The sequence below is a fragment of the Sceloporus undulatus genome, chromosome 5, assembly GCF_019175285.1.
Source record: "Sceloporus undulatus isolate JIND9_A2432 ecotype Alabama chromosome 5, SceUnd_v1.1, whole genome shotgun sequence".
Classification (NCBI taxonomy): domain Eukaryota; kingdom Metazoa; phylum Chordata; class Lepidosauria; order Squamata; family Phrynosomatidae; genus Sceloporus; species Sceloporus undulatus.
The window spans coordinates 25,169,806-25,188,391 of NC_056526.1; the positions used below are offsets into that span (position 1 = coordinate 25,169,806).

Here is an 18,586-nt window from a genome sequence, read left to right on the forward strand (position 1 = left end):
ATGCATCATTGAAACACCAAACCTCCACTGTGACTCGAAGCAGCTTTATTTTGGCTGTCTGTAACAGGCCTAAGAATGAGAAGGGCAGCTTTGAAAGAACTAGACAAGATCTTAAAGGGAAGAGCAGCTATGAAAGAACTAGACAAGATCCTAAAGACAACTGAGCATCAAAGTTAGAATTGTCCAAACCATTGTATTTCCTATCATCATGTATGGATGTGAGCTCTGGACAATGAAGAAAACAGGCAAGAAGAAGATTAATTCTTTTGAGATGTGGTGCTGGAGGAGAGTGCTGAGGATACTATAGACAGCCCAAAAGACAAATAAATAGGTCTTGGAACAAATCAAGCCTGAAATCTTCTGGAAGACAAGATTATTAAACTGAGGCTGTCATACTTCGGCCACATCATGAGACGGCACGATTCATTAGAAAAGACAATAATGCTAGAAAAAGTAGAGAGCAGGAGAAAGACAGGAAGACTGCATGCTAGATGGATAGACTGAATGAGGGAGCTCACAGATTTGAATTTGTAGGACCTGAGCAGATCAGTGGAGGAAAGGGGATCTCAGAAATGTTTCATCCACAGGGCCACCATGAGTTGAAGTCGGCTGGAGAACACTTAATAACAATAAAATTAACACCATTGATGAAGTCTTCCAGAGTCAATTTTAATACCTGTACTTCAGATGTCCAAAATGTTCTTATAGCAATCTCTGACCATTTTTTATAGAGCTGTTAATATTGTTGAGGTATTATTTTCATTTGTATTTCTATTTATCTTAGACAATAACTATATGTCTGTTGTAAGCATTTTCTTGGATTTGCTGAAATGATCAGTTGTTGGGACTAGGGGAGACTGCCGTAAACCTCTCAACATATCCCTTAAATGTTTAAGGCAGTCTCTCCTGGTTCCTGACAGTTGGGTGATATAGTCCAGCCACCAGGCTTTTCACTCCAGAAGGCATGGATCCAAGGAGTTGCAAATGGATTTAGGCTGGCTGGTTGTAAATGTGCCATCCCATAGAACAGCTCCTCTGCTGTTGGATTCTGAGTATTGTGGAAAGTATCTAACTAGGTCTTGGAACTATGTTAATACTTAAATAGCCACTTGCAAAACAAGTCTTGCTCATAATTTCAGGGAAAGAAAGAATCCAAAAGGGCGAGGGGAGACAATTTCTTCACTAATACATTACTCTGCTTCTGATGGCTTGTTTAACATTGGCTCCGATCTTGTTCTTGCTTATAGAAATGTCTGATGTCATCTTTGACCCATTGTTTTCTTAGAAGAAGAATAGGAGAATATCTGTATAGCAAAAATAAAATACTTTGTTTAAGCCAGATTCTGTCTAGTCTTGATTTGGATGTAAACAACCCTGTGTTAAATTTCTTTGAGCTTGCTTGTATTTTACTTTATGGAGCACTATACCTGATAATTTTTCTGAGATTTCTAGATTACTGGTACTTTGCTTAGCACAAAAATTCTAATTGGAACCATTTTCTAATTGGAACAATTTTCCAGACGTATATTATTCTTTTCTTGATTACATATTAATATTTCAGTCTTTGTGGTGTTAGTTTGTAGACTTCATTCTATTATTAAATCTATATTATCTACATCTATGTCACAATATGACTTGGTCTTCAACAGACATTCAGGAAAAGACCCTAAATGAACAAGGTCCATATTATATGGCACTACAATACTAATTCAGGGGTTGGGGAGGATTTGTGAGGAAGAATTGGCATACCTTATCTGCTAGTTAAGCTTAGGCCCAGTTAGAAAAACAAGAGTTCAGAAAAGGAGTATCTCTTGGATCTCCTCTCCTACCTGTCAATTCTAACCTGCCAATAGCATTTACTGACCTAAGAAAGCTAGTCTGGGAAGAGTGGCTTAGAAACTCCTTTGTCTTGCAGTAAGGATAGTTTTCTGAGACATTCCTTACACAATGCCTTTAGATCCCAGCCTTCCGCACTCTGGAAACCAAGCATTCAGAGGCAGGCTCCTCAGTGCCAGTAGCTTTTCTGGGGTGACTGGCCAGAAAAGAGCAGAAAGATTTGGCAGGTGGGGAAAGATTAAATACATCAGTTTCTAGTTCACTCATACAACTTTAGTGCTGGAACAGTAAAGAGGGCCATTGAATTAATAATTCTGAAGTGAGAGGGAGCTGAGGAGCCAGCATAGAATAATGGTTTCACTGTTGGACCATCTGGAGATCAGGGTTCAATTTCCTGCTCAGCCATAGAAATCCATTGGGTGACCTTGGGCATCTCATACTTTCAGCCCCAGAAAATCCCATGATACATTTGCCTTAGGGCTGCCATAAGTCACAAATGACTTGAAGGCACACAACAACAACAGGAAACTGCCCTAACAGTTGTGTTCAGAATACATGTCTAAGAAGCATGCACCCAGTATTAAACAACGTTTTAAAATAACTTCTCCCCTTTCTACAGGCCTATGAAGAATACACCAGCAAATTAGATTCATTGCAGCAGAGGGAGCAGCAGTTGTTGGAATCCATGGGGAATGGAACTGATTTCTCTGTCTCCAGTTCTGCTTCAACAGACACTGTTGCATCGTCATCATCCTCTAGTCTCTCTGTAGCACCTTCATCTCTCTCAGTTTATCAGAGCCCTACAGATTTGTCAAGGAATAACCCTAAATCTCCACAGAAGCCCACTGTTAGAGTCTTCCTACCCAATAAACAGAGGACAGTGGTAAGGCCTGCACATCTGTCAAAAGTTTTGTTTTTGTTACCTTGCCAGAAACATGATGATTGTTAAAACATTAGAAAGTCAAAGGACAAGATAATAGCTTAATTCTTGTACAGATTGCATAAACAATTTATACTGTGATACTGATTTGTTGCGGAAAGAATTAGGCAGTTAGGCTCTGTCTGTGCTGAATGCATAGCAGTACAGGGCAGCAGAACAAAGTGAATTCACCTTTTCCTCCTATTGAAGGTAGTGGCTTTGCACTTTCTTCTTTTCCTGAGTAAATCCAAGACAGTCAAGGAGAAGGGCCTTGATAAAAGAGCAGTCAAAATGGATGGGGGAGAGGCTCACTAGTATTGGAGAACTCTAGGATGGGTTTCAGTGGAGATTAATTTATGTGTAACAGGTTCAGGATTGATCCTAGACTGAGGCTGGTTCTTCTCTGACTTCCAAACCAATCTGGAAAATTAGATGATACCAGAATTTGGGTCCCTCTGCTGAAGTCCAGCACCCTGACATCATTCGGCCTTTATTTGCTTTTCTCCTTGCAAAGTGAGGTCTAGAGCTCTCTACCTCTAGACAGAGAAAGGTATTTGCTGATATTTAAAGGTATACCTTTCCAGGTGCCAGCTGTGTTATGTGCCAGTCTTGCCCACTGTTCTTCTTCCCAGTAGGAAATAGCAAGTGATAGACTGGTGGAGTCAGCTGTTTTTGATCTTCCACTATGATTGCTGATGTGGGAAAGTGAAAAATAATTGAAGCCCACTCAGTTGTGGCCTCCACAGTGGGCTTTCTTCCCCTTTCCCAGTTGGAGAAGAGATAGGAATTAACCCATCTGAGGAGGAATACCTTTATGGTGGGGGAAGCCCACAGACTCAATGATTTCTCTGGCTAGTATTGTGTTTTAGGGCCAGAGGTGATGGTGGTGGGGACATAAAGCACAGTATGATATCAAAAGAGTAGGTAAAAGGCAGACAGAAGTCTACTATAAACAAACTTGAACAGAGCAAAGTAAATTGACCAGGATGATATCTTTGGTAGGAGGTGAGAAAGTAAACGTATTTTGCATACTAAAAAAAATGCCCAAAACTTTAAAAATGCTTCTAGTGCATGAACTAGGACTCACTTTTGGTACACAGCAATAGAAGAATGCACATTGCTAATCTGTCCCCCTTTCTAGCAATTTCTAGTAGACATTTAAGGCTTATTGTTGCCAAGGAGACCATGAGGCTAGTAACAAGGGAAAAGAGTGAGAGAATGTGCTTTCTTTGGTTGTATCGTTGGGGGGGGGGGGTTACGTAGAAGATGTGAGATAACAGAAGTTGAAACCAGAATTACCAGTGGCATAGATATTATGGGAGTAACGGAAACTATGGTATTTTAGTGAGGACACACATTAAGCATGAGGGAACACAGTAGAAAGGAGATGGCAAAGGGAAATGTAAATGGTGCAGCAGTAGAAAGTGCAAATTTCATGTTTAGGGTGAAATCCTGTGAAAGTGAAGGATGTTGAGATCTGGTTGATTTCAAGCTGGAAAGAGTTAAGAATGTGCTTAACTCTCAGTGAGAAAGTGTAATTTAGCAAAACTGACTATGATTTAATTTGGACTGGATTTGAACCTGTGCAATTCATATTGAGTGTTTAATCCCCAATAATAATTTTTAATAAATATTGTTCATTTAATATTAAATAGTTTGCAAGATGGATAGCCAGCATGGTGTAATGGTTTGAATGTAGGGCTATGACTCTGAAATCCAGGATTTGATTCCAGCTTGGCCATGAAACCCAAAGATGACTTTGGGCAACCCATCATCCTCTCAGCTTCAGGGGAAGGCAATGGCAAAATTCTAAACAAACCTTGCCGAGAAAACCCCATGATAGGGTCACCATAAGGCAAAAACGACTTTAAGGCACACAGCATGAACAGTTACAAGATGTCCTTGTTAAAAATATGTTGAGTTTTCTCTTTTTAGATACTGTTTTTGGAAATGGCAATTTGTGGGAAACCTGCTTTTGGTCTGCCTTTATAATTCCACCTAGTGTGTGAGGTTGGTTTTTTTTTTAACGGACTGTTGAAAAATGCTAAGTATTCTAAATGCCTTCATAGGGACTTGAATAGGGGTTTGTTTTGGAGGCCTTAAACTAATATCTTGTTTCTTGTAAATGGAAGATAGGGTTGTCCTTTGAAACTCTAGAATTCTTGGTCACAATTTCATTGCACCCTCAAAGAATACTGCAAGAACGTAGAAGCTTATAATCAATACTTGTTGTGTGATTTGGGGCTTGTAATCAAAACAATAAGTTTCCTGAGCTCTGGCTTCTCATTTGAAATCTGAATACAGTGAATCTGATGGCATTCCTAGCATTGCTTATTTATGCTTTATAAGTCAGTGGTTATTTCTCATGATTTAATTTTGAACTTCTCTTTTCCTGACATAGAACTAATTTGACATATTTTCCCTATGGTTCTGGGAGACACCCTATTACAACTGCAAGAGAAAATAATTTAGGCCAAGGAGAGATGTCCTCCTTTTCTTAATTTTTAACCACATACATCCCAAGGGAATTACAGCTGGATGCACATGATAAACTGAGGCTATTTCATGAGAAGGCTATAACTGCACAAGAATAAAAACTGCTTTTGTGAATAGACTGCAGCATTCTGAGAACAAAAGAAATGTACATGGATCATCCTCTTTAGATCTTCTTTAGTATTGAGTGTATGGTTCTACTTCTGCTGTTGGTCTTAAAGAAGGATTTTGCTGTGTGTAGGATGCTTACTGAGAGCCAGTGTGGTATATTGGTTTGAGTATTGTACCACAACTCTAGAGATCAGGGTTTGAATTTGCATGGAAACTCACTAGGTAACCTTGGACAAGTCACATCCTCTCGGCCTCAGAAGCTGGCAATGACAAACCACTTCTGAGCAAATGTTGCCAAGAAAACCCTGTGATAGGGTCATCACAAGTCAGAAACAATTTAATGGCACACAGCAACAAGGGTGCTTGCTGGCAGTGGAATTAATTGATAGATACATAACAAGTGCCACAGAGGATAAACATTTGCCTTGTGTGGGGAGTAGAAAGGATTCCACAAAGGTTATCAGCTTCTGAGAATATTTCTGAATCTGCGAGTCTGTTGTGTTTTGATATAACAATATTTTGTAAAAGAAAAAGTAGCTGTCAGGTCAGTAAGGAATTGTTTTAGGCTGGCATAAACGAAGTGTGAGATTTAAGTAGCCATGACAAAACCCTCCCACACCAAATATTTTGTCTGATTCAAGTGCTGAAACTTCCACCCCTTTTCATCCTTTGTCTGTTAAGTACCCTGTGTAGGTGTGTTTAAACATTAGGTGGAAATCATGTGTGATATGAGTGTGACAGATGTCACTTGCTCTATTCTGTGTGCATAAAATCATCTCCCAGGGGCTGATCTCTAAAATACACCTGACCGTAGAGAAACGTTTATTACATGGGACATTTTAAATTAGATGTTGGAACCCTCTCTTTATTAGAAGGGAGGGCTTTTTAAGCTCTTATTCTGGAATTAAATATTCTTTGCTATATATAGGATTTGTTAGTAAATTCTTACTTTAGCCAACCTAGAATTTTCAGCTCTGTAGGCAAGATAAAGTATTTAGATAGATTTTTTTATACTGTTTTGAATGCATCCTGCCCCACCCTATGATATGTTCAGTAGTCTTCTCACAGCTTGATTTTGTTTGTGTTTACTTGGAATAAGGTTCTACTGATTTCATTGGCACTTACTCCCATGGATTCTTATGAGGCACCACTTTAAACTGGGAGTCTTCGGTGTTTAGTGAATTTAAAACTCAGGAATTTGTTTCCACAAGGCAGCTTGCTAGTGCTTCAGGATTTGTTAAAATTTACTTTTTATTAACTTTAAAAAAACATAACATATTACCCACAAATTGCTACAAACATATAACAAACAAATGACTACAGATATCTAACTAACAAAGCATATAAAACATAAATGCAACCAAACAAACACAGATAAAAACAAACAAGTTACACCAAAATATAACTTCTACAACTCTTTTTTCCATTGCTAATTTTTCTATACCTATTACTTCTTTATATCTCCTCTAGATATTCATATCTCAACTCTCATTTATAATAATTACTTTGACATTTTATCTATATCTCAGTCCAAGCTAATTGTAAACATATCCTCCCATTCACTATTTAAGTACGTTATTAACGGATTTCATTCATTTATAAATTTCTGCAATGATTACTCTGGAACGACCTGCCGAATGAGATCTGTCAGATAACATCATTAGACAGCTTTAAAAAAGCGGTCAAGACGGATCTCTTCCGGCAGGCCTTTCCAGATTAACCATCCCGGCCCAGGTTCCCTGATTCCCTCATTCCTCCCGTGGCCCCATCTTAGTGATGGTTGAGGATCAACAGAGGGATATCAGGGTTTTTAGTTTTTAATTGTTGTTTTTATGCTTTGATATTGTGTTTTTAATATGTTATACTGTTTAATACTGTCTTAAGGGGGGGAGGGATAAAGTGTTTTTAATTGTTATATTTTATATTTTACTGTTGTCAACCGCCCGAATTGGTTTCCCATAGGGCAGTATACAAATTATTATTATTATTATTATTATTATTATTATTATTATTATTTAACAGTTGTGTTAATTTATCTGTTTCAAAATACTGTAGTCATAATTTTAAAATCCAATCTTTTATTTTTGGAGAATCTTATTTTTTCCACATTTTGTCATAGAGCATACTCATAGCCATTGTCATGTAATTGTTGAGGCAACAAGGCAAGGGGGAAGTGGATGAAAAAGGCATTTTATTAGTGATGATTCAAAAGGCAGATACTTTTGCTTATAGATTTTTCTCTTTAGTTGTTCTCCAAAACTTGCCATTGATGAAAGTAGATTGTATTAAACCTATGGTTGTATTTCTTAGACCTGGCTCATCTGCACATACCTATGCTTAGTCATGCATAGTATGTGATATTACTGTTATCCCATGTTTATATATTTTTAAAAAATACTGTTTTCCCATGTTGACATTTTGTCGCTGGCATTTTTGTTTTCGTTTTTAATTAAAAAAATGATGTGAGCAAATGTCTGTTCTGATGTTGCAAAACCACAATAAAAATGCTAACATATGAAAATATTGTGGAGTTACAAAAAACATAAGTCACAAATGAACATTTAGAAAAAAAATAGCCATAATTAAGTAGGAGCTTGTGTTCACTCCTTCACAGATTTTGATTTCATGGAATCATAGAATCATAGAGTTGGAAGAGACCACAAGGGTCAATTTATCAAAGAAAAAGCAAACTTTCTTTTGAACATGAATCAGCAGTGTGATGTGGCAGCTAAAAAAACTAATGCAATTCTAGACTGCATCAATAGAAGTATAGTGTCTAGATCAAGGGAAGTAATAGTGCCACTGTATTACGCTCTGGTCAGGCCCCACCTGGAATATTATTTTCTCATAATAAAGTAACTTCAGAATTCTAGTCCAGATTACATTTTAATATTACTTAATTTCAGGGCAAGGAAAATATAAACAGAAAAAGATGAGTATGTTGTCCAAAGTTACATGTACAGCATAATCTACTGACTGTGTCTTTCTCTAAATGTATTGCCTCTTTATTGGGCACTTGAAAAAGTTGAAATAGCAGAAGGCTTTGCACTCAGTATTCATGCAGATGATTAATTGGGGAACATTTCAGCCAGAGCTGAATTTACTGTGTGCAAGTTGTTTTTTGTAAGGGTTAAACTTGGTACTTCTGAGAAATGTGCTAAAGATTTGAGCTCACATTTCCTCAGGACCTGTCTGGATATTTTTTTTTAATAGTAGCCCTGAGTTATTACCAATATTAGATGAAATACTGGCTGTTCCACCATAATTTTAGTAAAAGTGAGGGTTGTCTGAATGCTTTTCTTAATTTTTCTTACATCTCAGTAAAAAGGAAACAAAAGGACACTTTAAGGTGCTTTACAGACCGCCCAAAAGGGCGGTCTGAAAAGCACCCTCATTTGCTGCGCGGAGGAGCCTCAGCGGCCCAACTGCGCGACTCTTCCAAGCAGCAAAAAGAAGCCGCAAAAAGCGACTTCTTTTTGCGGTGCGGTAATGACGCCGCAAGGCGCCAATGGCGCACTCACGGCATCATTTCTGACACGCGGCATGCGGACACTAAGTGCCAACTACGTCAAGATGGCAGCGCCCATGTAGAATGGGCGCCGCCATTTTGTACGCGCTCGGCGCATACTAGGGTGCCCATGTGGAACAGGTCTAAGTATTCTGAATGTAGATTCATATTAAGTCTAGCTGTAAAACTTTTAAGCATGGCAAGAACATACAATGAAATTTGGAAAATGTGTATTTACAACCACTGAAACTGAGTTGGCAGTATTTATGTACTTACTTCGCTTAAAAGTAGCTTATTAGAGTTTTTCAAAAATAAAATTGCAATAGTATAGGAACATAAAGCATGTGGTGACCATATGCATCCATGTTAATTCAAATAGCATATCCTGCTTTTATCCTTGGTCTTTCCTGGTGTCATACCAGGTAGCAGCTTCTACTAATAATCTCATGAGGCATGAACAGCAGGTGCTCACTCACTGATGGTTGAAGAGTTCATCCCTTGTTGGTATCTGGTGGTTACTAAGTAGCAGCTCTCATCATGGTCCTCTGAGACTATAGAGGACCAGGGAATAAAGCTAATGCAGCTAGATGGTATAGGTTCCTTCTCGTGGTAGAAGTTTCCAAACAGCAGGTAGATTTATCCACAGATAATGTTTTGGATAGTTGTACTGTAGTTGAAAAAAGAGAAAAACGTTCAAAATCTGGATTCTGCACAGTCTTCTTCTGTCCATACTTCTCCACAGACAACAGAATATATGAATAAATAATGCTGTTGTCTGTTGCCTTGGATGGCTTTGAAGAGTTTGTGGAGAATATCAACATTTGTTAGACAAATTCGTAGAGCATTTCAGTTATTAGACATCAAAGTTAGACAGTCTCCCCAGTTCTCTGAAGATGCCAGCCACAGATGCTGGCGAAACGTCAAAAAGAAACTCTTCTAGAACATGGCCACATAGCCCAAAAAACCCACAAAAAAACAAGTCACCCCATAGTTAGGCTGCTAAGCCCCTTCTTTATTCAACAAGACTCCTTTGACTTCCTGACAAATAAAAATCTCTCCGTTTCTGAGATACAGGAGAATGCTTTTCTAAAGGTTATGCCTCCAATAACATTATGCTGAGACTTAAGCTGATGATTTTCCTTTGAAATTTTCAGGTTCCAGCAAGATGTGGGGTAACAGTCCGGGAGAGTTTAAAGAAAGCACTGATGATGCGAGGCCTAATTCCGGAGTGTTGTGCTGTTTACCGAATACAGGATGGGTATGACTTGTATGCAGCATGGTTGCAGGGGTTGGATGGGATAGATGGGAAAAGATTGCTAAAAGGGTTGTCTGGTTTGAGTTCAGTAGACACAGAAATAAATCTCCAGATATTATAAATACCCAATTTTTCAGAGCACCGCTAGCCAAAACCTCACTAGGGTGATGTATTGTTTTATTGTATGTAATCTAGATGTAACTGCTGTTTTATGGTTGTAATCCCGTCATCGATCCACCGGGAGAGGCGGAAAATATAAATAAAATTTTTTATTATTATTATTATTATTATTATTATTATTATTATTATTATACTAATGGCTATGACCTTGTGGAAGGTTAGGGAAGAATCCTTTCCATAGCTTCTGTTCTTAGATTTTCTAAAAGGAAACTTAGAGTGGGTGCCATACAGTGGCAGCTTCTAAACTGTTTGCATTTTTGAGGCTTTCTCTGGTCTTAGTCTGAAGCGACATGAATACATTTTACTTCATAAATATGCTGTCATAGACAATTTGGGAGAGCCAGCATGGTACAGTGGTTTGAGCATTGGACTTCAATTCTAGAGACTAGGGTTCAAATCTCCATTTGACCATGGAAATCCTGTCATCTTCAGAGGGAGGCGAAGGCAAACCCTCTCTGAACAAATCTTGCCAAGAAAGCCCCTGATAGCCAAAAGAATGATTTGAAGGCACACAACAATATAGATAATTTACATAATTACTTGTGACATTATGGGTTCAGTCCAGAGAGTGCAAATATATATATATATATATATATATATATATATATATATATATATATATCCCCCGCTCTTTTCCCAGGACTGGGACTCAGAGCAGCTATATTATATGAAAGCAAACTACATATACTTTCAATGGAAATAAAGTTCCTGAGGTTTTTGGACCATTCATTTTTTGATGCTGTGGATCTCTAGTTAAGTTTACAGAATAGAACTGCATCTCTAGGCATTTGTCTTGTCATTCTAAGCTCTAAGAACAGAAGACTAGAAAGCAATGCTTATTCAGTCCCATAGTTGCTTTAACATCTTTGTTTAAATCAGACAATCCACCCTGCACTCTCAGAACAACCGGAAGAACTTGAGTATGTAAACACCAGGTTAACAACAACTTCCCAAAAGGCATTTACTGCAATAGCTCCTAAATTATGGAATAGCTTCCCGAAAGAGATCCATCTCATAACCACCTTAGATGCCTTTAAGAAGGCACTTAAGACGGATCTCTTCCGGCAGGCCTGTCCAACCAATCTGCTATAAGAGAGTTAGAAATGACCCACTTCTGTTTGTAAAGATATGTATTTTAAATGATGATTTAGTCTATATATTGTATTGATAGCTGTTTTACTGTTTTATTGAATGTATTTTATATGAAATTGTAGTTTTTTATCTTGTAATGTTTCTGTTGTTGTAATCCTACCTCGATCCGCAGGGAAAGGCAGGAAATATAAATAAAAATTGTTGTTGTTGTTGTTATTAAAAACTGCAGTTTAACAAAAAAGAGCTTATTTGTACTGCAGGGAGAAGAAGCCAATTGGTTGGGACACGGACATTTCTTGGCTGACAGGAGAAGAACTGCATGTAGAAGTCTTGGAGAATGTGCCTCTTACAACACACAACTTTGTAAGTTGTCAATTTTTGTTTTATTTATCTTTATAGATCAAAAAAGAAATATGTGAGAGTCAGTGTGGTGTAATGGTTAGTAGAATGGATTAGAATTTGTTCCTTGTTGCCACTGTGCTGTGTAACTCACTGGTTGACTTTAGACCATTCGTTTCTTTCAGTCTGGCCTACCTCACAGAGTTGTTACGTAAGAATAAAATGGGTTTTTACAGACAGCTGTAAAGGGGCAGCTCTATACCACCCCTTTGAGTGCTGGATTGGGGCCGCGGCAACCACACTCCATGCCCCCAATCTGGTGTTTTTCCAGCCCGAAAAGGAAAAAAAGGCACTCTTTCCACTGCAGTGGTGGTTTTTCCACGTTTCTGTGGCACAGAATATGTAATCGAGCAGCAGAAATACTGTGACACTGCCCACTGTGTCGTTAGTGGGGTGGTATGACACCGGTTTGGGGCAGCATTGGGGTGTGCATATGCCATGCCCCTACACCACCCCGAAGCCGGCATTTTTTGCTGGTCTGCTTTGCCCCTTAGTGAGTGCATCTCATGGGCTTCAAAGTTACAAATGGATCCCAATCAAATGTGTTTAAAGTTGTTGTTAAAATCTTTCAGTAAACGAGAGCTCTATTTAGAGGCTGAAGCCTTCAGAATTCTGTGTGATGAGAGGTAGCTCTAAATAACACAGAGAGCCTAAGCACAGAGAAGGATCCCTACTGCAGACTTGAACCTACCAGCATGTGAAAAGTGGCAGAACCAAGCATTGAGCATCATGGAGGAAATTGAGTCCACAATTGTATGAATGCTTTAATGCCTGAATAGGGCTTAACTGTCCCTGAAATCTAATTTAATTGAGGTACCCTGAATGTGCAATTGTTGTTTCTAAACCCTGAACCCATTTTTATAAAGTGCCTCTTGTTAAATGGCAATCAAAATGTAAAATAAGAAGTTGTCAGACTGATTGCCTCAAGGCAGACAACCAAGTAGAGGGGAGAGCAATCTTAATTCTCCTGGCGTGGAAGAAAATTGGGCTAAAAACCCACAAATATTTACTTAAGAATCTTTCTTAAGGCACTTGTGCTAAATATGCTCTAAATTCTATTAATAGCATAGTGAGATGTTTTTCTGCTCCTTTAAACATTTAAAAGCAGAGTTGGAATCTTAACAATCCCTGTATTTGTAGAGTAATTGTTTCCTAGTTAAATCTGACTACAAGGAACTAAAAATTACCCGCCTCAGTGAGGTGATGCTGCAGTATCAGTGGGTCCAAGAAGGTGTGGCTTCTCATAACTCTTCTTTTCATGGCATAGGTGAGAAAGACTTTCTTCACTTTAGCATTCTGCGACTTCTGTCGAAAGCTGCTTTTCCAGGGATTCCGTTGTCAGACTTGTGGATACAAATTTCACCAGCGTTGTAGTACAGAGGTCCCACTGATGTGTGTGAATTATGATCAGCTTGAGTAAGTAATCAAAGTATCTTTGGCTTCAAAGACCCTGGAGCTTCAGATGTTAATAGATGCAGGTGGAGAAGCTTGTCCATAAGGATAACTGCCAGTAGTATATTGAGCACACTGGTATGAAGTGGGGGACAAGAAAGCCCATCACTATCTTTTCTTATTCTGGAAAAGCTCTACATATGGCCCATTCTGCTGCATCCTATCTAGTTGGTTATCAGCTACCCTGGTCAAAAAGTTGCATTGTGTATCAGTTGTCTTTTGAGTCTCATTGTCTAAAGTAAAATAATAAGTTTGGGAAAGGATTCCAAAGAAATAAAAGTAGCTATGCTGTTGTAATGGATGCTGCAGGTTTAAAATCTACGTGAAATACCAACTGTAAAATCAGCTCAGTTGCCACAATTTGGTCCCAACAGCTCCTTATTAACAGAATGTTAGCAGTAGACATCTTATCCTTGGCAATGGAACAGTAAAAGCAAATTAATTGCGTAGAGTAACCATCCTTTTGTCGGGTGAATGTTTTTAGCTAAAAACTGGGGGGTTAACAAACAAAACCTTTACTGGTATTTTTTCTTTGGCTTAATCATCATCAGCATATGACAATATTTAAAATGGGCCAAGACCATATATTCCTTTTATTTTGCCTCCTTCCTTTTCCTTTTCCTTTTCCTTTGCAAGGGCAACTCCATTGTATTAAAAACCTTGTTCTGTTTCAGTGGAGCCATTTTAAAGACTTGTTCATGAGGCATGAAAAAACTATCAATGTACAATTTCCAAGCAGAATAGTTTTTTGTTGGCTTCTGCATTTTTTAAAAAGGGGCTTCTAGATTGCCTGTCTGCGTTAAGACGTTGCCTTTTTAATATTACCCTCAGAACAACTTTCAGACAATTAACTGTATTTTAGAGCAGAACATAGATGTTATGCTTGTCAAAATGTTAGGGGTAGTAAGCACTATATAAAATTGGTGTGATGATGAAGACAGTGATGATGATTCTATTGCTGAAAATGGTATTCCTCTGTTTAGTTATATCTGCTACCTCCCCGCCCCGCCCCGCCTCCGAGTACATTTAGCCACGTTAAGGTGATGAAACATGGTGCATTCCTCTGCTGGTGGAAACAAATGTGAGGAGAGAAGGCGAGGAAATGCAAAATGTGAAGAATCATTATATGTATAAATGAGGCCAAATGCTGTGGGAAGAAAAGGAGGAACATGATCTGAGGTCCCTTTTTTTGGCAGTAGCCCATTGCAAGTGTAATAATTTAATTTTTCATCTGTTGAACTGATGAGCAGGAAATGTCTTAGACCCAGTAAAGATCAGTTTTCTCTCATTTTGACCACACCTCAGAAATCATTTATTGGGATTAGTGTTCCCAACCACCAACAGTTAAATTTCCCATTTACAGTACTTGTAATCAGATTGCAGTATCTTCCAGAGCTTTTCCATCAGAAGATGTATTATTTGACTTGAAGTATTGTCTTCCTCTGAGTATTAAAACAGGCATTTTTCCCAAGTACAGTAAGACTTGTTTTTGTCCTTACCTCACAGTTTGCTGTTTGTCTCCAAGTTCTTTGAACACCATCCAATATCACAGGAAGAGGCCTCCTTAGGAGATTCCACCACAGCATCTGGGTCATACGCTTCAGTGGTCCCCTCTGATTTGGCTGGGTATGCTATTAAATCCTGCTGTTCTAATAACACTGTGTCTGTTTAAATGTTTGTTTTGGTGATTCAGAATATGGCCTAGCAGCTCAGCTTAACCTAGCTGTGGTTTGTGAGGAACCAAAAAGGCTCCCATGTATTCGTGATGAGGAGTTCTTGCATTGGCACAATATATATAGATATAGAATTGGGACATAACTTTGTGTTACTATTTGCTTTGGGCTATATTAAAATATTGATACTGCTGCTTACCTCTTATGCTACAATCAGTATATCTGACCAAATTCAGCTCTGGCACAGCAAATTCTCTCTTTCTTTGAAAAAAGTCTGAGTTGAAATAAAATGAGTTTGTGTAGCATCATTTTGGAGCTAGGTACAATGGAATTGAGGGCCAGCATGGTGTAGTGTTTTGAGTGTTGGACTAGGGCTCTGGGAAACCAAGGTTGGAATCCCCCTCTGCTTAACCATGAAACCCACTGGGTGACCCTGGGCAAGTCACATTTTCTCAGCCTCAGGATGATAATGGCAAACCACCCCTGAAGGAATCTTGCCAAGAAAACCTGGTGATTCGTTTGCTATAAGTGGGAAATGACTTGAAGATACACAACAACAGCAACAAACAACGGAATTACTTTTATCATATTCCACATTTTGTTCAAAGTAAAGATTGGATTTTTTGTGTGGAATGGTGCATTGAATCTGTTCTTGCACATTATTTACCTTTATGATTTCTGAGCACCAGAACAGAATGGCATATGTTAACATGCATATGAAAAAATAACTTGCTTTCTTATTATGATTGCACTGGGTTCTTTCTCTTCTCTCCCCACTCCCTATTTTGTTAATGGGTGTGGATTTAGATACGGTTCAGTTTCTTCCTTCTCAATGATAGGGCTCATCATTCACTTGTTGGTGGGACCTCTCTGAAACTGACCAGGCAAAACTGAGTACAATTTCTTTTGTAGAGCTTTGTATATCAGCAGGCTGGGATAATCACTCAAACTATGGCATCTTTTAGTAGTTTAGTGTTTTGGAGATGTCTCCCATGGAGCATTTACCAGTACGGAAAAATGCAGCATCACCACGCCATTGCAAAAACTGGGCCAGTTAATCTTACTTTTAGCCTAGAACATATAGAATCTTTTGTTAAACACTGATAATGAAAGACTGGTGTGTGTGACACAGTTATATGTCCCACTTGTGCCAGAGATGGAACTCTCCATCTTGCACAAGCAAAAGGAATCCTATAACTAATGCCTGTGAAGACTTGAGAGCAGGTGTTAACACTTAAAATTTGGCAACCACACAGATATGTTCATGGCAAGCTCTGAAGCATCACAGATTCAATATCTGCCACAGGGACTGCAGTCTGTTTATTCTGAAGTCATGCTAAAATGAAACTGCATCCCAGCTGGCAAACCTTTTGAGAATTATTAAAGCTCCATTGTCTCAATCAACAAAATCACCACTTATACCTCCTCTGTCAGATTCAGAGTTGCAGCCACCAATATTTAATGCTCCCATCAGTTTGTATTGATTCTGCCAGCCTTAAAATCTTCTCAGTATGCAAACATAAATATTAATCAGAAGAGACAGTGGCAAATTGAATTTGTTCAATTTGTATAATTTCCCTTTTCTTTCTGAAGGAAAAAAGTTTTTGCTGGAGGAAGGGGATTCATATTATGCTTTGCTCTGCCATACAGGCATTGACATCTTGCCTTAAAGGAAATCTAATGAAAAATTAAGGAATAGATAGGTTGATGATCTGCATCTGTGGGTATGTTACTGTTGGTTCTGCTGGACATTTTAATAACATTCAGTAACATCACACATGGTATCTCTCTGAATATCCAAGCAAAGACAGACTTGATAAGAACAATTTTACAGTGGTTTGAGACTACTGTTGGGCTTAACTTTGTAGTTCAGTACCTAGGTGGTAACTGTACAATGCACCCGCGCCATATGCAGGTGCACTATATGTGGCTTTCAGCTTACGCTGAAGCTGCATGACAAAAGAATGAAAGGCATGCACGCCCTGCCGCACCATGAGCACGAGCCCCATTATGGATCCCTCGCGTCAGGTAAGGGCCCACTGTAGTAAGAAATACATTTGCCTGGATTGAATTATTGCAACATACTCTGTCAGAAGCTACCTTTTGATAAATGATAGGATCACGACCCTTGTGGTCTCTTCCAACTCTATGATTCTACTTTCATTTTACAAGCAAGATTTTAAAAAGGAGGAGGACACCAGTTAAAGATAAGGAACAGGCAGATGGATAGGCTGAATCTTGCACTAGTATCAACACTCATGGAAGCATGGTAGCTGCCTGAGGATTCAAATGCTGATGGCAGTCCTGCCTCAAAAGGCAACAGGCTGTGTAGAAGAGCCTCCACAGTTGATCATAACAGATAGATAAAACAAACAAACAGCTCCATTTATATACCGTGTCACACTGAACTAACAGTGTCTAAGCGGTTTACAACTGTAAGCTAATTGCCCTCAACAATCAGGGTACTAATTTTATCGATCTCAGAAGGATCCAAGCCCGAGTCAAGCTTGAGCCCTTTTGCTGGTATTGAACTTGCAACCATATGGTTTTGAGTGAGTGGCTGAAGTACAGGTGTTTAATCACTGCACCACCAGGGCTCCTCAAGGTCATCATATGGGTGGAGACAATATTTTTACTTTCTCTGTAAAATAATTGGAGAACCTGCAGACCTTAATTGCATTTTTATGCTTTTTCATTCTCAGGCCACCAGTTCTCCCTAGTCCTTCTCCTTCAAAATCCATTCCAATACCCCAGTCTTTCCGACAAGGAGATGAAGACCATCGAAATCAGTTTGGTCAACGAGACCGCTCTTCATCTGCACCCAATGTGCACATCAACACAATAGAACCAGTCAACATTGATGTAAGTTGTAATTTAAGCTTATCTTTCCAATTACTGTAGAGTGTTTCTTTCCTTTTCTTGTATCACTTCAGGCAGGGGAGGACAAGAAGTGGTCCCTAGATTTCATCGAGCCTCTGAATCCTTTCTCCTTACTCATTCAGCAGAGACCACTTGGCTTTTCTGATTCTTTCAAGTTTGAGGACTAGGTTGATGTGAGAGATTTGTCTAGGGAGTGCTCTGAAAGCACATGATTGTCTGCTGTTGAACTTGAATGTGAAGGCCCTGTATTGAAACCATATATAACCATTCTGAGTGCCTTGGAGGATGAGGATATTTGTTAAATGGACTAATGCAGTTTCTGGAACATCCATTGCCAGTCTCAGATTGGCAAATTCATCTGTGTGGTATTCCTCTTAATAATCATGCTGAATCTTCACCACTCTTGTATAAAACCAGAAATCATGTTAAAGGGAAGTTTGCATATTTTGTTCTTAACTTTTCATCAGCCTTGTGCTAGGCTGGCAGATGGTGACCATGACTAAGCAAATGGGTGAGTTGTTGTTGGTTCCTACCAATCCAGAGCATTCAGAATGGAAGTGATAAATACAAAACTAATCCTCTCTCAGCTTAGCTGGCATTGTTGAGCAAATTCTCCTTAAGACAGTTTTAGACCTGCTGTATGCATACCTGTGACAAGAACAAATTTAAATTGGAACATTCCCTCCATAAGTATAGCAATTTCTGTAAGACAAAGTCCAAGATAGCTGGTGGGAGCCCTTGTATACAGTCCCCAAGAGTTAAATATTGTCTTTTTATTTTTAAGGGAG

The 18,586-nt window shown here is 38.8% G+C and overlaps 1 protein-coding gene across 7 annotated transcripts in view; it reads left to right on the forward strand.

Moving 5' to 3' along the window:
- BRAF (B-Raf proto-oncogene, serine/threonine kinase) overlaps positions 1-18,586 on the forward strand; it is a 74,460-nt gene that overhangs the window by 15,755 nt on the left and 40,119 nt on the right. For all 7 annotated transcript variants that reach the window (XR_006103999.1, XM_042467401.1, XM_042467397.1 and 4 more), the window contains exons 3-8: positions 2,456-2,719; positions 10,022-10,125; positions 11,655-11,757; positions 13,061-13,209; positions 14,752-14,871; positions 17,621-17,780. Coding sequence is in view for 6 of the 7 variants with exons in the window: in XM_042467401.1 (XP_042323335.1) it covers positions 2,456-2,719; positions 10,022-10,125; positions 11,655-11,757; positions 13,061-13,209; positions 14,752-14,871; positions 17,621-17,780 (900 nt within the window). In the remaining variant the exon portion in view is untranslated. The remainder of the gene's footprint in view (positions 1-2,455; positions 2,720-10,021; positions 10,126-11,654; positions 11,758-13,060; positions 13,210-14,751; positions 14,872-17,620; positions 17,781-18,586) is intronic.